This window comes from Myxocyprinus asiaticus, chromosome 45, assembly GCF_019703515.2.
Source record: "Myxocyprinus asiaticus isolate MX2 ecotype Aquarium Trade chromosome 45, UBuf_Myxa_2, whole genome shotgun sequence".
NCBI classification, from domain to species: domain Eukaryota; kingdom Metazoa; phylum Chordata; class Actinopteri; order Cypriniformes; family Catostomidae; genus Myxocyprinus; species Myxocyprinus asiaticus.
The window spans coordinates 14,800,811-14,828,199 of NC_059388.1; the positions used below are offsets into that span (position 1 = coordinate 14,800,811).

Consider the following 27,389-nt stretch of genomic DNA (forward strand, 5'->3'; position numbering starts at 1 on the left):
CATGTTTTATTTCTGCATGCATGGCGGTCTAGGATTGAGAGGTAGACGCGCCGCTCTTGTAAACAATGCGCTTGTGCAATTTATGATCATGTTTTATCAGGTTTTATGGCCGTAATGACTGTAATCGTACGCTTTCAACATTCACATAAGAACATATATAAATGTGCTACTTTCAGTTGAGCAGCTAGCTTCATACTGCTTGCTTGTACGTAATGCATAAAACTCATGTCCCGATGTGATAAATCACAGACGCATTGTATTGAACAATATGAAACACTGCTGTAACTATAGTGATACTTTCTGTGTTTCATTGATATGAAAATCGGTTGGTCTTTTACGATGGTCGTTCATTCTTTGGTTATTTTTCTTGTTTGGTTGTTATTGTAGTGCACAAAGATGATTTCATTCTAAGAGTCTTTGCTCTTCTGCCATGTGATATAATCAGCTGTCAGATGTAATGAAGCACATGTAACCTGAAGAAGTTGTGCAGGTGTAAAAAAAAAAAAAAAAAAGTTGTGCAGGTGTTTCTAGGAGAGTTTTTCCTGTGCATGCTGTGATAACATTTTTACAATAATATGAGCTAATATTAGTTAATGCAATAGTTGACATGAACAAATATTGAACCATGCTTTTACAGCACTTATTCATCTTGGTTAATGTTAATTTCAGTATTCTGAGTCTAATCATGTCAGTCATGAACTCGGATATCAGTTATGATAATTTAATAGGGCTATAATTATTATTTTCTTTTTTACAGTTTCACTTATTTAGAATTTAAATTCAAATCCTATTATTTAGTATTCCATTCTGAACAATGGAATGGATGGAATTTCATTGCATTCCGAGTTCTAAATTCCTTTGTTAAAATGGATCTTATACTTTCCCTTCCAAAATGTTTCCTTAAAGGTGCAATCAGTCATTTTTTCCTAATTAAAAAAGGTTGAAATATTTGCAATATATGTAGAACATCATGAGCACTCACATTAAAATGAAGATTCCAGTCATACCAGTAACCTTATAAAGCTGTTTTATTCTACATGGAGAGGGTCCACACATGGGGGCTGTCATGTTAGAATCACATGACCAGCCGAACACTACTCGCTTAATCTCAGTAACCGTCCTGTTATTTGACTCTTCCACTGTAATTGATTAAAGTAATCTGAATCTGGAAACTATTGATTTTAAATGATGCTGCATACAAGCTGATTGGTGTCAGTGGAAATCCAACATGACACAAAGACAAAAGTTACTGAGTGCACCTTTAAAGTTCATTTAAAATGATATCCTGAATATTTAATATTTGTATTTAATTGTTCCAGTACATTGTCCTGCTCTGGATGTGAGAGAGCGCCAGGGCCGGAGTGGCTAATCGGGAAGATCGGGAGAATTCCCGCTGGGCCGGTCAAAAATAGGGCCGGTTAGGTCCGCATGTTGATTGACAAACCTTCATGTGTTGCATAACAATTGCCAGCAGTCAGTAACGTCCTGTATTTAAGGGATCAGAATTGCGTTTCGTATAATAGCGGACGCAGTCTGTATTTTATGATTTCACACACAAACAAATGAGAGAGTATCCTGTGAGAGACGAAACTGATGTGCTTCACTTGACAGCACGGGAAGGATCACGGAAGATCCATCGAGAACAGATAGGCTACTAATAGCTGAATGGATGAACGTGCTTCAGGTACAACATCATCACAAGTTTAATACTGACTGCAGTCTCACAATCTCAATCAATTAATCTCTGAAATCCTCTTCCCTAGCAGTGCAGAATGATAATAGCACAATTATTTTTTGTCACAAAATAACAGAATACTTAAAGTAAATGAATACAGATGCAACAGCACGACACGGTACGAAAATAATGGGACTTTACAGTCTCAAAAGATTAAACTAAATTAAATGTTGAATCATGCGATGAAACCCTCTTAAAGAGACAGTAACCATTTTGCCTTTGTCCTGAACATTTACAATCCAAGTAAAAGAAAAGTACAAATGTGTTATTTTTAGTCATTTATTTCACTCTTATCATTGTAAAATGGCACGTTTTTGAATGGCATGTAAAAATGTGAAAACAATCACTCAACCTTAATTGTTTCACTGGATCTGTTGCTTTTTTAATTATATAAAATACAAAGCACTGACCATTTAAAGTGTGAGCCTGTACATCTTGAAAGAGTTATAAACATTTACAGTTCTATAGTGTAATTATTTGCCTAGAGAGTCTTTAAAATAAACTTAGTTTACCCAAAAATGAAATTTCTCTTATCATTTACTCACCCTCATGCCATCCCAGATGTGTATGACTTTCTTTCAGAAAGATCAGATCTCAGAAGGTACAAAAATCACATAAATGCAGCAAAAAGTAATCCATACAACTCCAGTGGTTTAATCTATGTCTTCAGAAGCGATATGATAGGTGTGGGTGAGAAACACATCAACATTGAAGTTTTTTTTTTATTTTAAATTTTAATTTTTTTATTTACTATAAATTCTCCTCCCTGACCAGTATGGGGCGATATGCTTATGTAAATCACCAAAAACAGATGAACTCTTAAGAGAGAACAGTGCTTATGAAAATGTAAGTGGAGATTTATAGTAAAAAATGACTTAATTATTTATCTGTTTCTCACTGCTTCTCATTTACTTGCATTGAATGGACCAACAGTTCTTCTAAACATCTTCATTCATGTTCTGCAAAAGAAAGTCATACACATCTGGGATGGCATGATGGTGAGGAAGTGATCAAATATCCCTTTAACATTCACTTATTTTTACAACACATACAATGATGTCTTATGACAAAGTGAAAATCTTAGTGAATGTCATATGTGGAAAAATGACATGGAAAGCTTAAATAATTTTCAAGTAATTACATATATTGCATATTTTTGCTGTGATCTTGTTTTATTGTTATCATCTTCACCTCCAACCCCCCTTTTGGGTGTGGGCTGACTTGGAAATGACATCCCAGGCTGAATATGAATCCCACTCTGACCCTGTAGAGTGCTACAAAGCTGACAAAGTGGTTTTGACACAGCTTTTTGTAGCCCACATAGCTATAACTACAGTGCCTCTTGGACTTGTTCATTGTGTTCTGATATGTAACTTGCTAAAATGGTCACTCGTACCTTTGTGTCATCTTCCCAGTGTTTGACGACGTTGGTACTCTGAGAGGCTGATTCGATACCAGGCTTGAGCTATATCAAATCAATTAATAGATTATTGGATTGTATTCTTCTATTTGAAACTACACATAAGCAGTGTTGGGTAAAAAAAACAAAAAAAAAAACAAAGTAATTCACTACAAATTACTAACTACTTCTCAAAATTTATAATCAGATTACTTTACTGATTACTTCATTGGAAAAATAATCACATTACTAATTACTTTTAAGTTAGTTTATAAAACACGTGTCACAAACTATTTTTTGTTCTTCACTCAACAAATTCAAAATAATGTCTATTTTCTCCTTGTTCATTGTCGCACACCCTTCAGTTGTCACGGAAATGCAAACAGACGTTCATACGAACATATGAATTCACAATGTTATTGTATTACACACAGTATTTTTTTTAGAAATATTTGTAACCCAAGTAATGTACTTAAAAGTTATTTTTACTTTTTATATATTACTTTCATTGAAAGTCAGTAACTGTAATCTGATTACAAAAATGTAAAATGTAATGTGTTATACTACTTTTTGTGACTGAAAGTAATTAGATTACAGTAACTAATTACATTGTAATCCAATTACACCCAACACTGCACATAAGTCACATTATCTTTTGGTCTGACCATTTTTTTTTATTTTTTTTTTTTTTAGAAAAGTTATTTGAATTTAAGCATTTCTTCTGAAACCTCCATAGCTTTTAAGGTAAGACTTTTACATTTGTTCTCTTAAAATGAAGTAATTTTACATCCTTTTGCACAATCTCAAAGTGACTGTCAATTTTCTCTCACCCTAGTCTTTGTCATACAGATTTGATTATTATATATTATCTATTATTACATACACTCACTGAGCACTTTATTAGGAACACCTGTACACCTACTTATTCATGCGGTTATCTAATCAGCCAATCATGAGGCAGCAGTGCAATACATAAAATTATGCATATACGGATCAGGAGCTTTAGCTAATGTTCACATTGACCATCAGAATGGGGAAAAAATGTGATCTCAGTGATTTCGACTTTGGCACGGGCTGGTTTGAGTATTTGTGTAACTGCTGATCTCCTGGGATTTTCATGCACAACAGTCTCTAGAGTTTACTCAGAATCATGCCAAAAACAAAAAATGAGAGAGGTCAACGGAGAATGGCCAGAATGGTTTGAGCTGACAGAAAGGCTACAGTAACTCAGATAACACTCTTAGATAGTGCTATTGTAGTTGGCAGAACAGCATCTCAGAATGCACAACATGTTGAACCATGAGGTGGATGGGTTACAACAGCAGACAACACACTCTCACGGCGAAATCATAAGGATTCATACAACTTTTCTAAATTTGGCTAATTCGTATGATATCGTACAACTGCACGTATTAATTCGTACAACTTTCACTACAGCCAATGATGTTGCTGGACCTCGTTTCCATCTAATACGTGACAATTACTTGCTTCTGTCACACACAACAGCTTCCTATCATATTTACACACTCTACTGATCGGTTAGATTTAGATAAGGGGTTTAGGTAAGGGCATAATATTAATAAGCATGTCCTTAACACCTCGTGCACAGAACAGCGCTTACTTCCGCATTAGATATCCAGGCAATTGCACGTGAAGAAATTGTACAAATATACACAAACTAAATCATACTTAATCATACGAAATAGCCAACTCGTAAAAAATGTACACATTTATATGAGATCAGGTTGCAGCAGAAGACCACGTCGGGCACTTTATTAGGACCATAGTGTTCCTAATAACGTGCTCAGTGAGTGCATGTATTAGCTATTATTATATTTTATAAATTTCATTTAGCACAGCAAATGTTTGGCCATGAATTTATCTCCAAGTTGAAAGGGAACTAGAACAAGAGTGGATAGAGAAACATCTGGCCTACATGGAAGCACCTGCTTCCAAGCTCCATATTCTGTCCCAGTGCATTTCAGAAAACCCAGAATATGGATGTGTTCAAGCTTCAAATTATCTCTCTGTTGGCTGAATGTAATAAACAGACATAATGTTTCCTGGGCATGTGGTACGAGGACATTCCTCCTCTATTGTTGAAATCCCAGGTGTCTTGTTTATAATTGCATGCATCCCGAGATTAAGGCTCTCTTATCTGATGTGTTTTGTTCATTTAGGTTTCCATTTAATGGTTCAACACCAGAAAAAGTCCTCAACGGAGAGAAGCAGGCATGCAGGGCGTGTGTGGATTTGGACTTTGGCCCTGGATGGGGTGCATGTATTTAATGGCAGCTGGCAGAGCAGAACTGTGAATCGTGATCTGGTAAGCACTGATTTCATTCTGTTTTGTTCTGTGATTGGGAGATGGTTTGAACACGATTTGCCTTTGTGTTGTCTGCTTAAAGTGATTGAAGGCCTATAGTGCGATCATGGCCATTGGTAAAGGTGAAGTTATTCTCTTTTGCACATTTCTGAGAGCTTTATCACTTTTTTTTTCTGAAACTGGCTTTGCACTGCTTCATTGTGCCTGTTTTTCCATCACTTGAACACATGACCATCGTTGAGTGAATTGACTTGTATATATTTTTACCAAAAGGTCTTGCCCCATATTCAAACTGGCAAGATCTATCAGATGTGCACTTGAAGACTGAAGGAAGACAAGTTCTATCATGCTGGGAATCAATATGTCTTTCAAACCTTGTTCAAAAACAAACTCGCATATGGCCACGTTAATCTTTATGCCGTAGTATCTGTTGTCTCTATGGGGAGTGTCGACACTCTGCTATGTCATTAATTTCTGGAAGAGGTAGTGGAAATCTGAAATGTGGTCTCATTCTGACCTGTATGTTTTATCTCTGATGTCTTATTCAGTGCTGCAGTGAGTTTAAGGCTGGTTCTGTTTAGTTCGGACACGGTGTGAAATTCATTATGGAGAACACATGATCAAAATGGCTTGTCTGGGATCGTTCAGCTGGGAGGTGATCTTTTGTAAAACACATTACCATGAACTGGAACAAGCTAAATCTAAAGTACATTGGCATGAATTGCTTCTGTGGTTCTGAAATAGGGAATGCTGTATTGTTCCTGCACGGTCAGTTTGGATGGCCGGTATAGAACAACAGGGGAGAAGGGGGGTAAAAATCAGCCTGTATTAGTTTCCCAGTCCATCAGTTGTGACCCTCTACAACTGGCTGCATCTTCATCACATAGGCTGTGTGGGTTTGTGTGTCTCTGTGTGTGTGTCCATCTCTTGCCAGAATGAGAAGCACGTATAAAGGTTGTCCCGAATATATTCAATCTCGTTGAACATTACATGTTCTGTTTGTTTAATAGGACTCCTTGCGGATTCCTCTTGTGCATTCATACATTGTTGTACTCTATTGGTTCTCCCGTTGTTATATGCACTAGAAAAATGGATATAACATCTGCTGTAACGAGATATATCCGTTGAGATATCTGTGTTGTCAAAGTGGAGTGGAAGCGTGTATGAAGTTTTGCTGGTTAATGGCTCAGCTGGTCTCCATGGGCATATTTCCATTACTGGGAAAACTGGCTTCTCTTCTGCACTTCATTTGGCCCCTGCATGGAGTCATAAGGCTGAAGTCATGTGTGTGAGTGTTTACACTGAATAAATTTAGTAGCGTCATCTTATCACTCTCTTTATCTGTCTCACAACCAGTGTTGGGTGTAATCTGATTACAAAGTAATTAGTTACTGTAATCTACTTAAATTTTTTTGGTCAAAAATTAGTGTAATACATTACATTTTAAATTCTAGTATCAGATTACAGTTACTAACTTTCAATTAATTACTTTAAAGTACATTACTTAGGGTACACATTTCTAAAATAAATGTTGTTTATGTAGAATTTAAAACATGAATTATGTTCATATATACATCCCTTTGCATTTCTGTGACAACTGAAGGGTGTACGCCTGTTGAGTCATTGTTAGGGAGAAACGTGGTGCTGAGTGAATGACTTGGGTGCGACAATGAACAAGGAAATATAGACATTCATTTTACTTTGAGCAAAAAAACTAAAACTTTTCTGTTAAAAGGGCTTTAGAATGAACTTCAGTAATTATTAATGGGATTACTTTTTCGATTAACTAATCAGTAAAGTAATCAGATTACATTTTATAGAAGCAATTAGTCATTTGTAGCAGATTACTTTTTTAAGTAACTTACCCAGTACTGCTCACAACCACACACAAATGCAATCTCACTTAAATGTTTGACACGGGGGGCTCGAAACACATTTTTAAAAGTTGAAGTTCTTTTTAACTTCACAAAGTGTCTAAAAATCATGGAGCTCCTGCGCGAGACATGGCACAATTGTCAAATATGTCCATCTAGTGCATGTTTACATGTAAAACAATTGAAAAACAGCTCTTTACAGTGCATTCAAGATATTCATTTTACAGTATGTCTGTTTCCTGGGAATCGAACACATGACTTTGCCATTGCTTGCACAATTCTCTAACTGTTGAGCTACATGAAAGTAAAGAAACTTGTTTATCATGCATCACATAATGGCTTCTTTCTGACTAATATCCAGTCAACATGACACCCTGTATGTTTCTCCAATAGGAACGCTTGTTGCTGCACTTGTCTGTGTATGTTTTGTCACTATGAGAATCGAGTGTTGTACATGTCGAACTGTTGTTGACAGGAAGACGGCTGTGTGTTGAGTGAAGAATCACCTCAGCTCAGGTTTCAGATAGCCTCAACAGCTGGAGACAAACAGATGTGAACAGCTGGATAAGATTTGTGGCATTCTGCTTCGAGCGAATCTACTGCATGGAGAGATCAGGTATACATTTTGAAAGCTGGACAGTTTCCCTTTGCAGACAGAGCTGGAAACTGGGATTTTGTGCCAAGCGCTGATTTATGTCAGGATTCTGCAGGAGCAGCTTGCTTGTCTACCTTCATTGGCTGTTATTGTGAATGTTTTCAGCATTTTAGATCTTCTATCAAACTTTGGCTTTGGTCCACCTATTGTTGGCGTCGCAAAGTTTGATTGTCTGTTAGTGATTTAGTGGTACTGCGAGTGGAGGAAATCTTTTTTCTGAATTGTCTAGAAAGATTGGCTGTGTTTGTTGCTTGAAGGTAAAAAGTGTATTGTTACTTCCAAAAATCAGTGATCCCTTGCAGAAGGCCTTGAATGCTGAGTCTGGCATTGGTTAGCCTGTCACTGCTGTAAGAAATTAGGGGGTTGAGTAGAATGCCATTTGAACCGTTGTCCACAAAACCCCTTTAGAGTAGCTTTAGAGTAGTTAATTCCATTGTAGGTGGATGTTATCTCCTGCTCAGCAATGCTTCTGGTAGAAACGTCTGGCTACAGTGTGGGTGAGTGAAGAGGGGGTTTGCCCATACAAAGTAGAACCACCACTGATCCTCCCAATCAATGGAGCACTTGATCTTTGGCCAGTGTATGAGATAAGATGATAGTAGCTCACTCCACAGTTCACATGGCAGGAGACCACGTTCTCATGATGCAACCTGAAACAGTTCCCTCATGTTTGAATAACATACTGTGATAACTGGGCCTGCGGTTTCCGTGAAAACACCCCATAATGCATTACTTCAGTATTTCTTTGGTAGCAAATATGACGCACACAAAATTGCTGAATTTAAAGGTGTTGTACTGATGTACTTTCTCCTATCCCATCTTAATATGCAGAGTGAACTACTGTATAGTAAACCATTTGTGAATTTTAGAAGTGTCACAAGGTGGAATGACCAAATTTGTGAATTAACCAATTTAGGCACAGTTGTCGGCCGATGCTGATAATCTCAAAATGACCAAATAGCGTCCGATTAATTGGCCTGGCCGATATATCCTTATTTTAATCTAATCCCAATTGAACCAAATTTTAGTGTCATCTTTGTAATGTTTTGCAGCCAATTAAAGTAAATTAATCAGATCTTAAGGGCTTTGCACACCAGAGGCGATGCAATTATGTGAAATGAATTGCTGACGAATGGCCCTTTCACATTAAAAGTGAGGTGAATGAACGCTGTTAGCACATTCACGCCTTTACAATAGGTGGCGCTAATCAACAGTCAATTTTACTCCTACAATTAAGCAAGTGGCGGATGAGAAGAACTACTTAATCGGAAAAAAAGAAAACCGATTTCTCTACAAGCTGCAGCAGCGATGACTAGTTTGTTGTTGATTTGCTCAACGAGAAAGACATTTTCACAAACTATTTCAGTTCACCTGCTGGACAAGTTGACTGACAGTATTATCATGTATACAGAGTCTGTTGGGTGATTAGAAAGAATCAAGTGTTAAAAAGAATATTAATGTTTAAAACATGTTATCAATTGGATCAATAATGATTATATGCCACACACATTTACTTGTGTTATTTACATTTGTTCAAAATCTTAATTGCGTAATGCACACACATAATGACTGTTAAAACAAATGTTGTCAATTGGAACCATACTTATACTGATTGTATCTTATTGCCATGTACGTATACTTCTGTTAGACATTTCCTCAAAACCCTGCATGTTACGAATTAAACGTGACGACATATAAATGCTCCAAGAGTCTGTGTAATGCAAGAAATAAAACACCAATTCCAACCAACAAAACCCATCTTCAGTCTGACCCATTATTACATAGTTTAAAACTGCTAACGACAGCACAGCGGTAATTGACTCTTAACGATAGCATAGCAATAATGATAACATAATTTTGTGGAATAACCACCATGATTTTGGTATACAAAGACACTTAGATACAAAGTATTATGTACAGGGTGCACTAAAAGTCACAGCAATATTATTAATATTATTAACATTTGGTGAAGAAAAACACTTAAGATCAGTAAAGGCAAAGATGCTGCAATATAAATTATATTAGAGATATTCTGTAGAACTCACATAAGATTAAATGCAATGTCAAAAATGTAGGTATATGGAATACATTATGAAGATAATCACGTAAGATCAGACAGCTTTTTTTAAAGGGGATGTAAGGCAGTGATTCAGCGATATCATTTACATAGAACCCATATGAGATTTTTTTTTTTTTTTTTTTTAAGGCATTTGATGCAAAAAAGAAAAAAAAATGCTTGCCTCACTGCTGGTTCAAGAAAAAGAAAATAGACACACCACAAAAAAAATCATAAATCCTTGCTTTGTCGGGACCCAGATGTTCGCTATAGGTGTGAATGATTTCATAGGAATCCATTGTTTCTATTCGAAATGTTAATTGCGGCAAAAATTCACGTTTGGTGAGCAAGGCTTTTACATTACACTTTCTTTCTTTTTTCCTTTGCAGACTGATGATTGATCCACAGCTTGCCGTGGTCCAGCGCCATGGTAGACATGCCGAGTCTGTACAGTCCCTCGTCCCTGCTGGGTGATCCAATGCTGGACAGGTCTCTGTGTGGAGAGCTAATTGGTGACATGGAGGAGCTGGAGGACATCTCTCAGTCTCTAGGTGATGATACCTTTAGCTCTCTACACATACTGGACTACCAGAGGTGCAACACAGCATTAGACAGCTCCACTGGCCTAGGTATATAACAGTATATGAAGCCACACATTCTCAGTTTCAAAAGATAGTGAGCTGCCTGTGCTGGCAACAGTTTAAGGCATCATAGGAGCGCTCCTAACGCGAAGGCTATTCTAAAGATAGGCAGCTTAATTATGCTGCCTCCTAAGATACTTTGTTTTAGGCAGATTCATGAGGCGAGAGACATGTTAATTATAAATAAACTTACATTTTATTTAATACTGCAAAGTATTGACATATAATATTTAAGTGTAATTTAAAATATATATGTAACCAATATTGTGTAATTTTTAAGCCATCACTGTTAAGAGTGTCACATCTCTGTTGAAATTAATTATAAGTTGAGCGCTATTTGTAGGGCACGTGGAGTTGCTGCCTTTGTAGTGTGCCAAATCACTCCCTAATGAGGTTCCTTGATGGTTAGGCTGCTGTCTTAAGCCCAAATTATACTTCACTTTGACAGACACTTAGCATCCGTGTACAGTTGAGCATGCACCCTTTCAAAGTATACTTAATTTGACTGTGCGTGCATACACAGGCGGTTGATGCATATTGTTGCAAAACTATTTGGTCTTTATTTCATTAAAATTAATGGTTTATTGAGAGTGCATGTGTATGTTTGTCTTGCAGATGTCTTAACACCAGCTTCTAGTCCATCCTCAGGAGTATTTGCAGCCAGCACTGGTCAGGATGAGAACTCCTCTAGTTCACTTACCCTGGAGTGCCGCGTCTGTTCCGACCGTGCCTCAGGTTTCCACTATGGAGTGCATGTCTGCGAAGGCTGCAAGGTAAGCACATACATGCTAACACACACACACATACAGTGGAAAATTCTATGCTGTGTTCCACAAGTCAAGAGCAATCTGCCCTCACCTTTTCTGTGTTTGGCATTATTGCAGACAGTGATGTAAACATAAGGCTGCCAGTTACACTTTCATAAAGGCAAATATGGTTGGAATAGGAAGCACACACACTTTCTGGAAGAAAATATAGTGCTGTTTTCATTAGGTTGCTCGCTTTTGCAAAAAGACTAAGAGCTCCCCCGCAGCTTTTTTTCCCCCTCATACATGTTAGCTGAAGCATGTACAAAGGCTGTTGCTTCATGCACTGTGTGTCATATTTGTCAGTGGTACTTTCAAACTTAGCGCATATATAGGGTTTATATGCACAACACACCCCGCTTACTTGATCCTGGGTCATGGTTGTTCTCCTTACTATAAAGCTAACTACTACCAGCCCAATTATTTCCATGTGTTTTTCTCTAGTAGAAACAGACTTTGACCATTGGCACCCCTGAGGGTGCAATTAAAACAGGACGATTACAGCTAAAGGTTTATTGCCCATTTGGTTTACCACTCCTACGCATTGCACTTTGGTGAGACTCTTAAAATATACATTTTGTCTTAAAGAATTGTGGTAATTTTAGTTAAATTACTTTAGAAATTCAAATGCAAATTCAAGTCAAATAAACAGAAACTGTCAGGACTGCTGTGAACTGAATAATTTCATTCCTCGGTTCAGGTCAACGGTTCAAGCTTTATGTGTTTCTGCTTTAACCAATATTCATGTTAGTTAATTATAGTTTAAGATTTACACCGTACCCTTGTAATGTGATAAACTAACAAGCACAAGCAATAGAAGTTTGGTCCCACTTTATATTAGGTCTCTATAACTACTTTGTACTAACACATACAAAACAATGTACTCGTTGTTTAACTACAAGCTGTTCTGCAAAATCATCACAAGATTCACATTAGGTGTTACTGAGGTTGAGGTATGGGTTAGAGGTCTACACGGGCCTTAAAATGAAACCCGACCCGTACCCGAGACTGTGTGGCCCAACCCTACCCGTCCCGAATGATACCATCAGATTTTAAGCCCGAACCCGACCCAAACCTGCTTAATTTCTAATTTCTTCTCCTAGCAAGTACTGTTGCAATGGGCTGTATTTTATGTTAGTATATTGTCAATATTCATAACAGTACTGAAACAGTCAACATATAGTTTTAACAAGGCACAGCAGCCCCTTAGTACACTAGAGCAGAAGGGAAAAAAGCATTACCTTACCGTTCATTTGCTGCACTTCACTTGGTGCAGAATAATATGGAATAATATGAAACAATGCAACAGTCCCCTCTATATAGCCTGAACTTGTTTAGAATGTTGAATCTTTGTGACAACTGCACTAAAAAAAACAATCTAGAGGCAGCGCAAAGAATGAAACGGAGCACAGGTGTCTCGACAGGAGTTTTTGACACTTTTAAGTTCTTTTTAACTTGACATGGTGTTTAAAATATGCCGGTCCTGTGCGAGACGCTGAAGAAAAAGCGAGACGCGGTGTCAAAGACATTCATCCAGCATGTGTTTAAACAATGGGAAAACAGAACAGATGAGCGCAAAAACACGTTAGGTGTGAACGGCCCCTAACTCGTCCGTTCGCGCGTCTGTGAGTGAGAACGTGTGCACAAAACAAGTTCGGTAAGCCTCTTTATTTTTTTCATTAATTACAAACCCAACCCAAACCCGAAGTCCTACTTGAAAAACTGACCCGAACCCAGCCCAAAACCCGTCTGGTTCTCGGGTCCTGTCGAGCCCAGGTTGGGTTGCAGACCTCTAGTACGGGTAGGTTCAGGAGTAGGGTTAGGGATCGATGGATGTATAACACAGACAGACAGAGATAGATTGACAGATGGATGGATAGCTAAATAAGAAAGACAGAGATGGATGGATGGATGGATGGATGGATGGATAACACAGACAGACAGAGATAGATGGATGGATGGATGGATGGATGGATAACACAGACAGACAGAGATGGATGGATGGATGATGGATGGATGGACGAATGGATAAGGCAGACAGACAGAGATGGATAGATGGATGGATGAATGGATGGATGGATGGATGGATGGATAAATGATAAGGCAGAGACAGAGATGGATGGATGGATAGATAAGAAAGACAGACAGGAATGGATAAGATAGACAAACAGAGATGGATAAATGGATGGATAAGATAGACAGACAAAGATGGATAAATGGAAGGATAAGATAGACAGAAATGGATGGATGGATGGATAACACAGACAGACAGTGGATGGATGGATAATACAGACAGAGATGGATGGATGGATGGATGGATGAATGGATGGATGGATGCATAACACAGTTAGACAGAGATAGAAGAATGGATGATTGATAAGACAGACAGAGATGGATGGATGGATGAATTGATAAATGATAAGGCAGACAGACAGAGATAGATGGATGGATGGATGGATAGATAAGAAAGACAGACAGATATGGATGGATGGATAAGACAGACAGACAGAGATGGATTAATGGATGGATAAGATAGACAGACAGAGATGGATGGATTGATGGATGGATAACACAGACAGACAGAGATGGATGGACGGATGGATGGATGGATGGATACATAACACAGATAGACAGAGATAGATGGATGGATGGATGGATGATACATAAGACAGAAAGAGATGGATGGATTAATGGATAACAGACAGACAGAGATGGATGGATGGATAAGACAGAGAGACAGACGGATGGATGGATGGATAAATGGATAACACGGATAGATGAATAGATAAGACTGACAGAGATGGATGAATGGATGGACGGATAAGACAGACAGAGAGATGGATGGAGAGGACAGAGAGAGATGGATGAATGGATAGATAAGACAGACAGAGATGGATGGATAAGACAGATTGATAGCTAGGGTAAGAGTTGAGGTAGTAGGGTTAGGAGTAAGGTTAATGGTGTACTTACAGTGTAACTACAGATGTAATTAAATGCAGGTACTTTAAATGTAAGTACAATGCAACAACACATATTTACATAATAACTACTTTGTATCAAATCCTTAAATACATTGTAGTTAAAGACAACTAATATAAAGTGTGTCATAATGTTTTTATCCTAACCAGCTGAGTCCGTGACAAGACATTGTTGATTGCTTAGATTTTTTTATTTCTGTGGCGACGTGCTGGATAGCCCCGTCTCACCTGGTTTTAAATTTGGATTTTTATATATTTAAATTATGCTTTTGGTAGAGGTGTTTATCTAAAGCGACAGAGCATTCAAGGTACATTTTATTCCAGTTCCCTGTGATCAGCCCTTTGACCTTGGTGTCTCTAGCAGCTGTGCTCCACCAGTTAAACTACTGTAATTAGATTAGTAGTTTATTTGCCCTAAATGTTATTTGAAATGTATCTTTTGAGATAAATGTGGAAGCAGTAGGAAATACTGCATTGGCCACATGGAAGGTGTGTCTGTCCTTGATCGGTATTTTAGGACTGTGTGATGAGCTGTTACTGCAGTCCAGTTTTATCATCTGGTATGTTCAGTGTGTAGAGGTACATCATCGGTTCTGTTTTTAGCACAGTGACCACTCTGTGACGGTGTGTCATATGACTGAGCCCTTATTTGATACCTATTTCCATTATCTGGCATGTGTTGTGCTTGTCCATGTTGGATAATTTGCATGGAATATACACTGATCAGCTACAACATTAAAACCACTGACAGTTGAAGTGAATAACATTTATTATATCATTACAATGGCACCTGTCAAGGTGGGATATATTAGGCAGCAAGTGAACAGTCAGTTCTTGAATTTCATGTGTTGGAAGCAGGAAAAATGGGCAAGCGTAATGATCTGAGCGACTTTAACAAGGGCCAAATTGTGATCTCCAAAACGGCAGGTCTTTTGGGGTGTTCCCGGTATGCAGTGGTTAGTACCTACCAAAAGTGGTCCAAAGAAGGACAACCGGTGAACCGGCTACAGGGTCATGGGTGCCCAAGGCTCATTGATGCGCATGGGTAGCAAAGGCTAGCCCGTCTGGTCCGATCCCACAGAAGGGCTACTGTAGCACATATTGCTGAAAAACTTAATGCTGGCCATGATAGAAAGGTGTCAGAACATACAGATCATCGCAGCTTGCTGCGTATGGGGCTTCATAGCCACGGACCAGTCAGAGTGCCAATGCTGACCCCTGACCATGGAGCAATGGAAGAAGGCGGCCTGGTCTGATGAATCACCTTTTCTTTTAGATCATGTGGACGGCTGAGTGCGTGTGCGTCATTTACCTGGGCAAGACATGGCAGCAAGATGCACCATGGGAAGAAGGCAGGCCAGCGGAGGCAGTTTGATGCTCTGGGCAATGTTCTGCTGGGTCTTGGCATTCATGTGGATGTTAATTTGACACATACCACCTACCTAAAGATTGTTGCAGACCACGTATACCCCTTCATGGCAACGGTATTCCCTGATGGCAGTGGGCACTTTCAGCAGGATAATGCGCCCAGCCACACTGCAAAAATTTTCAGGAACGGTTTTGAGGAACATGATGAAGAGTTCAAGGTGTTGACTTAGCCTCCAAATTCCCCAGATCTCAATCAGATTGAGCATCTATGGGATGTGCTGGACCAACAAGTCAGATCCATGGAGGCCCCACCTTGCAACTTAAAGGACTTAAAGGATCTGCTGCTAACGTCTTGATGCCAGATGGCACGAGGGGGACCTACACGATATTAGGCAGGTGGTTTTAATGTTGTGGCTGATCAGTGCCTTAACTGTGACCCTTACCACACATATCAGGCTGCAATGACAGGGCAGCAAGACCCATCCAGAGAGTTCTAGACAGTGCATAGTATAAAATTAGACATGTTGGAGACTTTATTAACAGACACAAAGCTCGAAGCTCAGAAAACTTGAAGACCTGAAGCAGTGTTTACTTAATTGAAAAAAATTTAAGGCTGTTTTAATTTAATGAATTTATTTTTAAATTTGAAAAAAAAAAAATGTTTTATTACAAGTGTAATTGTGCCATTTTACTGGTATTGGTAATAACTACTGAAATCTTGGTATCGTGACAACCCTATACTCTATACTATACTCTCCATTGTCATTCTTGGTTTCTCATTTGAGCTGTAAATGGTGATATTCCAAGAGCTTCTGCAGTCTGGATACTGAATTACTGTATGGCCTATTGAAAATGACACAATTATAGATTTTTTATGAAACATTTAGCATTAGGTTGTGCTTGAAGCTCTGCATTTATGAAACATCTGTAGACTGTCCCCCAAAAGAAATCATTCCTAATTACAGTAGGTTTCAAAAATACAAACCATTATATCTGAAACTACTGCATGGTTTGCACATTTGTCATGGTTTTGCACCCTACACATACTCTCCCATATGAACACTTATGTTTATTAACAGACTAGGCATGCTACATCAGGCTTAGATTGGCTGTGCCACTGATTTGTTGGCAGATAGGTAGCGTTCTTGGGAAATAAATATTATTGTCCTACTCCATCCACACAGCCCCACCTGTTTACAAGTCAGTATTGCACCAAGTTTTGTAGCTGAATCAATGGTCTTATCACACTTGCAATTAGCCCAAATGTTTATCAAGGCCTCTTTACTACAGTGTGTTTTGAGGTTCCGCTCTGTATTGGGCTGTTAGTGGGTAAAGTCCCTATTTTCATGTTTACATTATTAATCGGTAAGCCTGTATGTTACAAAGTGGAAATTTAAATCTTAAGGTATTACATTTGTAAGCAGTTAGACTTATGATTTTCACCTGGGGGACAATAAAAAGCGTGAAATTATCCTATAAATTTACATTGATGGAGGGATCCAAACCATATCTATGGACCAGAACATCACAGAGACTTGGGACTACCAAGAAACTACCTAACACCCACCCAGAAAACCCTAGAAACTAGCAATGCCCTGGCGACCAACCAGAAGTACAAATGCAGTTATATTTTCTCAGCATGCATTCATTTTACTGTCTCTGTATTTGAATATTCCACAGGGGTTCTTCAGGAGAACCATTCAACTAAAATTGGATTATGACAAGTGTGAACGCAACTGTAAGATCCAGAAGAAGAACCGAAACAAGTGTCAGTACTGCCGTTTCCACAAGTGCCTTGCGGTGGGCATGTCCCACAATGGTAAGACTCTTCAAGCAAAACTTCACTTTGGATATTTTATACAAACTAGATTTATAGTTTGATGATTCAAGATATCCGTAATGGTTTTATTGGTTATCAAGTTTATGCTATGATTAATAACAGTAACATTGTGTAACAAGTAGTTTAATGGGTGCTATCAGGGTCAACAAACTTAGAATCCCAGACTGTCATCGTTTTGCTATTCTACTATTGTTACTACACAAATTTATGATGGATTAGAAGAGGGATTTTTAAGAAACGCAGATGAACTTGATGACATGGAGATACACTGTCCTGTTCACACAGGACTTTGACCAGACCAAGTCTAATCTTCTCTGGTAGCGTGAGCTTATGTCATGTGTTGTGTTGGTGTTAGCATAACCCAATGCAATTCCCTCAAAGATTTACATGATATCACACCACCACACCATTGCCTGCCCTTTGTCCTGTTGGTGATGGTGTGGCAGTGTAATGTCCAAAAGTTCTACCACTCATGGTTTGTGTATGAACACACTGATGAGCACATATGTATCTGCAGTATGTTGTATTTGTACACTGTACGTTTTTTGTGGCAGTGTATGTGAATTGTGTCCTTGGTCTTATTGATACTGTATGTATTTGTGTGTTTGTCTCACAGCCATTCGATTTGGGCGAATGCCTCTGTCTGAAAAGCAAAGGCTGAGAGCAGAGCAGGAGATCGGGGAGAAAGAAGAGCACGAGTCCCAGCAGCCCGACACCAAGAGTCTGGCCAGGCTGATCCATGAAGCCTACCTCAAACATTTACACATGAACAAAGCCAAAGCACGTGTCTTTCTCACTGGCAAGACTTGCACTCCGGTGAGTGAGAGCAGTGCTGGGGGATAGCTAACTAAAAGAAGCGACTCATCAAAAATGAAAACTCTGTACTCACCCTCATGTCGTTTCAAACCCATTACGACTTTCTTTTTACTGCAAAACAAAAAGGAGATATTTTAATGAATGTCCCAATCCGTCTTTTCAGTACAGTGGCAGTTGATAGTGCCTCACTTTAAAACAATATTCCAGGTTCAATACAAGTTGAGCTCAGTCAACAACATTTGTGACATAATGTTGATTAGCACAAAAAAGAACTTCGACTTGTCCCTCCTTTTCTTTAAAAAAATTTAAAATTGAGGTTGTAGTAAGGCACTTACAATGGAAGTGAATTGGGCCAATTTTTGGAGGGTTTAAAGACAGAACTGTGAAGCTCATAATTTTATAAAATCACTTACATTAATTCTTCTGTTAAAACGCATGTATTATTTGAGCTGTAAAGTTGTTTAAATAGTCATTTTTACAGTTGTTTTAGGGTTTGTTGATATTACATCGTCATGACAATGAAGTTGTAGAATTGGCTATAACTTTACACAGAAAAGGTTAGTAAGCGATTTTTTGAAATAGTAAGTATTTTAAAGTTTACGGATTGGTAAACATTCACTTCCAATGTAAGTGCCTCACTGAAACCTAAGAAAATGTATTTTGTGGTAATCAATATTATGCCACAAATGTTGTCGATTGAGCTTAACTTGTATTGAACCCGAAATATCCCTTTAAAAGGACCCAAAACTTTCATAAAAGTAGTCCATGTGCCTCATGCGTCATATTCCAAGTCTTCTGAAGATATATGATTTTGGTGAGAAACAACCCAGTGAACCCAGCGACGTCAGTTATAACAGGCTTTGGCTCCAGCATTTCGGAAATAATCAGATCAACATGCTGTGTGATGTTATCGATTATAAGTTCTAAGAGAATAATGTATTCGCATGCTTGTTGAGGAAAAGACACATTACTTTTTTTTGATGCACATCTAGTGTATATTCCTATATAAATTCTATAGGAATATATTCAGTAAATTTGTTTTCATCGTCGTTAATGTGCTTGTCTTCTTATCAAATAAAAAAAAAGTATCCACCCCAAGCGAGCGTATATGGTTTTACACACATTTTTGAGATTTTATTCACTTCTTGGTGTTCCCATCCAGCATTTTTATGCAATATCCTAAAATTCACATGAAAATACATGAATGGAAACCCAGCTATTAAGTGAAAGTATGTCAGTAGCAGTGGCGTGCTGTGCATTTAAAGTCTAGGCCTTCAGTGTGATTCATACCATTAAGAAAATACAGTTTCACAATGAATAAGACACTCTATGCCTTTGGGCATCATACATTATGTCGCAGCTAACTAGTAATACTAACATTTTAAAAACACGTCCACGCATGAAAGCCAGAACTTGAAACGACACTTAATGCTCAAGCACGACTAATTTTAACTGCAGCATGACTGTTTTGTGAAATGAACGTCTCCCAAACAGACATTCAGAAATCATATTTTTTCATATGAATCTACCAAGGAGGTCTATAATACCTGAAAAAATCTATCTAATAATATTTGCAATTTAAATGTTGCTTGCAATAAATTTCGTTTCATCAGGGTACACGGTTATGCTGCATTACATTCAAGTTGGATGTGGCATATTCCTACTTGATATCTCCGACCATAAATGTATCCCATTCCCCGATAATTCGGAACTGCAATGATCCCATTATCTTAGCAGTGGGTTGACTCTCATTAGAGATGTCTCCTAGCAACCCAACTGATAAACAATGCTGCAGCACTAGCATTTGTGCTACAGGTGTATGATTATCAAAAGAGATTATAATGTTTTATACACCTGTTTCTGCAGGTGTTTGTTAAACAAGTTTTAATATCATGTAATGTGGAAACAAACTCATTTATCGATATTACTTAATAAAGTGAATGTTTATCACTTACTTTGTATATCTCCCTGAGTGTCGACATGTTTGTGACATCATGCCCCTGCATCTCGCCGAAATCAGAGTTGAGAATTTCTGCATGAGCCTACAAGTTGTAATTCTGACTTCAAGATGCATTCCTTTGCACTTTTCCTAGTAGGAAGTTGTAAAATCCGACTTTCCGAGTTGAATGGAACGCAGCACTACTTTTCAAAACTTGATCTGACACTGAATGCTCCAGCAGCCTAATTTACACTTAGAAAACTCCTGATGTTGCTATAACAATGAAAAAAGCGCTTACCAATTTACTTGAGGTGAAAATCAGTCCTCCTTTCCTGTTTAATAAATTAAGCAATCACATGGTCATGCAGAACATCTCGTGTTTTTAAATCTATAAGGATCTCTTTCTTAATGGCGATACCAGCAGTGATAACGATCTCGCTCTCTTCGCTTTCAAATTATGTACATCATTTAAAGCGTGATTGCGTCACTCAAAGCCAGCTAGAAGGCCTCGACCGGGACATATCCTAAAGATCACACCCACCAAGAATAAATCAATCAATCTGATTGGCTGATGAATCTGACAATCTGACTTTAGTTGCTCATTCATTTGCACTGTTGAGGGATTCTGTGGAAATTCTGAAGGCCTGAGGGGGTGGAGCTCAAACTCACACGCTGCTTCGGGCATACAATTCGTGAAACAGTTGTCACACTTTGCTTGTAAGCATCAAGGAATAAATTCTGATGATACATAGGTGAAAAGGTGATTGAAAATATTTATTTATTTGGCATGTTAGGCCAGCAGAGAAGGCTTTGCTGGCCCTGAGAATTTGCCACTGGTCAGTAAGTAAAGTAAAAACTTGCTGCAAACTTGCCGCAAATTTCCACTCATTATTTTCCCATGCAAATGAGCTTGCGTTTCACCGCAAATGTTTGCTAGAAGTTTGCAGCTCTTCAACGGTAGTGGTGAACCTGCAGAAAAACTTTGGCAACAATGAAGAGTTTGCCGCAAAGCTCATTTGCATGTGAAAATAATGAGTGGCGAACTTGCAGCAAGTTTAACAGAACTCTTGATTTTTGTAAGGGTGCACATGCTATTCATTATACTGTTACACTGATGCACCAGGAGTTCATGGGAAAAGAGTGAAATGGTCTCAATACATAACTGTTCTCTGACCCAGTTCCCTCTGTCCTTCATTTTAGCCCTTTGTCATCCATGACCTGGACACTCTCCAGCACGCTGAGCATACACTGGTTACCCAACTGCTTGGTAACATGGAAACCATCGATGCCTCTTCTCTACAGGAGAGAGAAGTCGAAGCCCGGCTCTTTCTTTGCTGTCAATACGCTTCAGTGGAGACGGTCACAGAACTGACAGAGTTTGCCAAAGCTGTACCTGGCTTTGCTGCCCTAGACCTTAATGACCAGGTGACTCTGCTGAAGTATGGAGTGTATGAGGCACTGTTTGCGCTGTTGGCCTCCTGCATGAATAAAGATGGACTGCTGGTGGCTCGCGGTGCTGGCTTCATCACTCGCGAGTTTTTGAAAAGCCTGCGCAAGCCCTTCAGTGACATGATGGAGCCAAAATTTCAGTTTGCCATGAGGTTCAATGCTCTAGAGCTCAATGACAGCGACCTGGCACTTTTTGTGGCGGCCATTATCTGCTGTGGAGGTGAGACACAGGAAGAGAAATGAGAATTTATGTAGTTTAGAGAATAAGAGGCAATGTCATAACGAAACACTTCTAACCTAATACTAGTGAAGAGATAGTTCACCCAAAGTAAAAATTCTGTCATTATTTACTCAGCTTCATGTTGTTTCAGACCCATTTGACTTTCTTTATTACATGGAATAAAACAGAAGTTTAAAGAAAATGTCAGCAGTGCCAGCAGTGATGGGTTATGGTCCTGGAGGCCCCTCTCCCTCCACTGCTTCAACATATGCACCATGCATGGAACAGAATTGAATAGAATTTAGAAATTCCATGAATGCTGCATTTTTGTGTTGCTGGTGTTCTTGTATTATGTGACACTTCAAAATGTAAAAAACAAAAAAATCTAAATTTCCATAATGTTTCGTAAAAAAAAAAGTGCCTTTGACACCTTTTCTTTTTTTGCTTTCCTTCTGGATGCACCACTAATCCAGTGTTTGTGATCCATTTATTATATTTAATATATACTGTATTTTACTCTGTGCAAGGGAAAGCTGATAACTAAAATTAAAACTTTTAGCAAATGGCCACTACTCATTTCTGTCATGCACAACTTTTTAGGGGACTTTTATTTAAATTAATCATTAAAAAAAAAAAAAATCACAAAGCTGCAGGGTCATCATACAAGACCATAACACACATATTCTAGCATATTTGCACTTGGCTTCCTTACATGCATGTAAATGTGCAAGTGTCGTAAATGTAAGAATGCAGATATGCTAAAATACATAATTGTTTGTCATATATGATAGTATTATTTTAAATGTATTTATTTATTTTGTCAATTTTATTAGGGCTTCTGATTCAGAGCCCAGGGAGAGATAACATGGCTGTCACACATTCAAGCACTGTCTATCTATTTCTGTCAATTTTGCATTTGCAGTGCCTTGTTTCTCAGTGTCGCACCACTGCAGGCCTCTCAGCCTGAGGCCCCCTAAGGCCCCAGGTAGTCAGAGGCCCCAGGGCACTTGCCCTATTGGCCCAGTTCATAATCCATTCTTGTGTCCCAAGTGCTCTTTTCCAGGCAGTGACAGTAAATGCTGAAAACAAAAATGACAAACAAGCACCATAAAGTATAGTTCAAATGACTCATGCGCTATAATTTAAGTATTTTCCAGATATACGATTGATTTTTGTAAGGATCAGACTGAAATTTTATTTATTATTCAACAAAAATCTCTGCAGTTGTTCCTAAATCTCTTTTGAGATGTTCAAAACTCTCAAACTGCAGGGTCCCCACAGTCATGGAAAACCTGAAATATTAGGGAACTTTCAAATAGATTTTTCTAGGCCTGGAAAAGTCATGGAAATCAATACAATTTCAAAAGTCATGGAAAAGGGGCCTGGGTAGCTCAGTGAGTATTGACGCTGACTACCACCCCATGAGTCGCGAGTTCGAATCCAGGGTGTGCTGAGTGACTCCAGCCAGGTCTCCTAAGCAACCAAATTGGCCTGGTTGCTAGGGAGGGTAGAGTCACATGGGGTAACCTCCTCGTGGTTATGATTAGGGGTTCTCGCTCTCAATGGGGCACGTGGTAAGTTGTGTGTGGATCGCGGAGAGTAGCATGAGCCTCCACATGCTGTGAGTCTCCGCAGTGTCATGCACAGCGAGCCACGTGATAAGATGTGCGGATTGACTGTCTCAGAAGTGGAGGCAACTGAGACTTGTCCTCCGCCACCCGGATTGAGGTGAGTTACCGTGCCACCACGAGGACCTACTAAGTAGTGGGAATTGGCCATTCCAAATTGGGGAGAAAAAGGAGATACACACAAAAAAAAAAAAAAAAAAAAAGGCATGGAAAATGCATGAATATTTCTATAGTGAATATATAATTTGCTAGTTTTTCTATGCTCTAAAATATTTGATTGCCTAAATATTGCTCTTGTAGAGATTGTAAAATGTACTCTAACCATAAGGATGTCTGATTTGTCAGTGAATTGTTCTTTTGAGTCAGTTCTTTTCAGTGAATAAGTTGAAACAGTTCACAAATGATTCATAAGCTAATCATAATGATTTAAAAAAAAATCTGTATCCAGAAATCACAAATGCCAGGAAATGTCATGGAAAAGTAATGGAAATGCGTCCGTCAAAAAGGACGGGAACCCTGAAACTGGCACATTATGATCAGTTACGAGACACAATAATGACTTTTGGCATCATTAATTTAAAACCTCATGCAACGTGACTACCACACCTGGAGTCGCAAGTTCAAATCCAGGGTGTGCTGAGTGACTCCAGTCAGGCTTCCTAATCAACCAATTGGCCCGGTTGCTAGGGTGGGTACAGTCACGTTGGATTAACCTCCTCAGTCGCCATAATGTGGTTCTCACTCTCGGTGGGGCACGTGGAGAGATGTGCGTGGATGCCGCGGAGAATAGCGTGAAGCCTCCACACGTGCTAGGTCTCCACGGTCACACGCTTAACAAACCATGTGATAAGATGCACAGATTGATGGTCTCAGACGTGGAGGCAACTGAGATTCATCCTCCGCTACCCGGATTAAGGCAAGTCACTACGCCACCACGAGGACTTCGAACACATTGGGAATTGGGCATTCCAAATTGGGGAGAAAAGGGGAGGGAAAAAAAACATTCAACATGGAGGATAAGAGCACAGTTTCAATCACACAGCTGCCACGTTACCTCTTGCCGTTTCAGTCATATAATGTACATTTACGTATATCAGTAACTATTTGATGCTTATTGTACATTTTTACACAGAGAAAATAGCATGCATTTGATCAAAATTGCATCATCTTCAGCCATTTGGCTAGTATGTGTCAAAATAAAAAATAAAAAAGTTCCCCAAGAAATATACATGAATGAACCTGGCGTCCTCCATGTTTCTGACAACAAAGCACTTGAATGTGACGTGCTCGTAATTATGACTTCAGAAGTGGGAAGTAGGATAATTCAAATACCACATGAAGGCAGCATTAGTCTCAGGACCTTTCAGATGATGGAAAAAAAACTGTGATTTATATTTCGGAAAATACAGTATAGGTGGACACCTATGAAATTTGAGATATGCACTGGAGAGGAAGATGTTCAGTGAAAAATTATCTCCATTTTGGTCAGTTTCTAACACAAAGCTTGTGTGGCTTCAGAAGACTTAGAATATAGCACACGAGTTATATAGGCTACTTTTATGGTGCTTACTTGTCATTTTTGGTGCATGAACATTTCCTAATCAGTGTCGTTGTTTGGAAAAGAGCACTTGGAACATTCTGCTAAACATTTCCTTTTGTGTTCCCCTGAAGAAAGAAAGTCATACGAGTTTAGAACGACACGAGGGTGAGTAAATGCTGATAGAATTTTCGTTTTTTAACAGAGTAACACTTCAACCATCAGTACCGCCTTTTGAAAATTCCCCTTGCGCAGTGCTTCGTGAACATCCTGCGTTATGTAAATATCTTTTCTAAACTGTAAGTAGGTTAGTTGTGGTTCAGATTATTTTTATGTCACCTCTGAAGTCCCACTTCCAGCAGCTTTTGAAAGGTATTACATAATAATAGTCAGAGTGAGTTGGGGATTTTTCCTCTTGAGGGCAAGCAAAAATAACCACAGTTTCCTTCCCTGCCGGCTCCAGATGCAGCCCTTGGAACTGTGGCTGTGCAACCTGAAACTCAGATGGTTCCACAAACCACAGCTCCTGGAGAATTGCACTCTGTCTCTCTTTCCTTTAACCTGTCTGCAATGCCATTAGTAAAGTGCTTCCTTAAAAATTCATATCAATATTTTTGGACATAATAACACAGCTAAATATTTGTAACTTACATAATTTCTCTCTATATTTCTCTGAATCACAGATCGTCCAGGACTGAGCAATGTGTCCCAGATTGAGTGCATCCAGGAGAGCATAATTGACGCTCTACGGCTCCACCTGTTGGCCAGCCATCCTGAGAACACTTTACTCTTTGCCAGGCTGCTACAGAAACTGGCCGACCTGCGACAGCTTGTGACAGAGCATGCAGAGCTTGTCCAGGAGATCAAAAAGACAAACGATGCGTCACTCCATCCACTTCTGCAGGAGATCTACAGAGACATGTACTGAACACACAATCTCTCCCCTCAGTATGGTGATGAAGACTCCATAGATGTTCTCAGGAAGTGCTAAAACATCAGAGACCCCTTTATCTTAAGGTCAGAAAGTAAAGTCTTTGAGTAGAGCCTGCTCAATCTGACAGACCTGCTCTGAGATGATTGAGGTATAGGAAGAAAGATGGGGTGCACAGATGCTTTAGATCATGCACTGCTGAAGCGTTATAGGGCAAATCCACTATATGGTCATGACACTTGCCTAGAACGCTGTCCAAAATACACTAGGAAAGTGCAATCGATGCTGTCCGCTCATAATCTCTGGGCTGCCCCCCTCAAAAAGTAGCTCTTCATAAACTTATGCATATCACTGCCTCTGCCAAATAAACTGCCAAGTTTAAAGCTACCTGGAATAACATACCGTTACATTACCGGTGACTCTATACTGAAAACTGTGTGATTATAATGTTCTAATGTTAGAATGTAAGACATACAGAGCAATAGAAATCAGACTTCTTTTTACCTCACTTGAAATACCTGTAAATTAAATGTTGTTTGTAAAAAATAAAATATAAAATGATATAAAAGACATTATTGTACACTGCACAGCACTCCAACTGTATTTTTTTTTTTTTTTGTACAATCAAGGACTGTTAATGTACTTTGAAATATTGAACAGAGATTAAGACTATATTAAGGAGACTAATGTGATATTTTGTAGAAGAATTTGTTTTTTCACAATGTCCCAAAGGACACTTTCAGATTTGACCATATAATGAACATCACTTTTCTTTCTAAGTACTTCATTTGTAAAATATTGTGTTCATTGAATGTGGATTTTTGCAGGAATGTCAGGGAAAATTTACTGTAAAATCTTAATATTGAGTGCAAAATCAATTTACTGACACAATCCACAAAGCACTTGATTATCAGAAATTTTGTTGTACATTGTTGTTGTTGCAACTTCATTAAATATTTCATCATTAATTGTGATCTTTGAGTGTGATAGGACTGATTAATGAAGTCTGTAGTTTAATATTAAAGGGGTAGTTAACCCAAAATTACCATCCCAGATGTGTATGACCTTCTTTCTTCTGCAGAGCACAAAGAAAAACTATTTCAGCTCTGTAGGTCCATACAATGCAAGTGAATAGTGGCCAGAACTTTGAAGCACCAAAAAGCACATAAAAGCAGCATAAAAGTAATCCAT

General features: G+C 38.7%; 1 protein-coding gene across 5 annotated transcripts; it reads left to right on the forward strand.

The window, feature by feature from the left end:
* Positions 1-27,248, forward strand: LOC127435014 (peroxisome proliferator-activated receptor alpha-like). Of its 5 annotated transcripts, none has more exons than XR_007896113.1 (10): positions 1-1,684; positions 3,828-3,878; positions 5,315-5,460; positions 7,810-7,950; positions 10,435-10,674; positions 11,302-11,459; positions 17,519-17,657; positions 18,295-18,494; positions 21,634-25,846; positions 25,951-26,088. XR_007896113.1 is itself a non-coding variant. In XM_051688108.1 (10 exons), exons 5-10 carry the CDS (start codon positions 10,473-10,475, stop codon positions 26,193-26,195), a joined length of 1,413 nt encoding a protein of 470 aa, XP_051544068.1. In that variant the 5' UTR covers positions 6-1,684; positions 3,828-3,878; positions 5,315-5,460; positions 7,810-7,950; positions 10,435-10,472; the 3' UTR covers positions 26,196-27,248. The 5 variants fall into 5 exon arrangements, 4 of the variants coding, with proteins under 4 accessions (XP_051544068.1, XP_051544069.1, XP_051544071.1 ...); XM_051688108.1 differs by having other exon boundaries at positions 6-1,684; positions 21,634-22,102; positions 25,951-27,248; XM_051688111.1 differs by having other exon boundaries at positions 7-1,684; positions 10,435-10,596; positions 21,634-22,102; positions 25,951-27,248.
* The last annotated feature ends 141 nt before the right edge of the window (positions 27,249-27,389 follow it).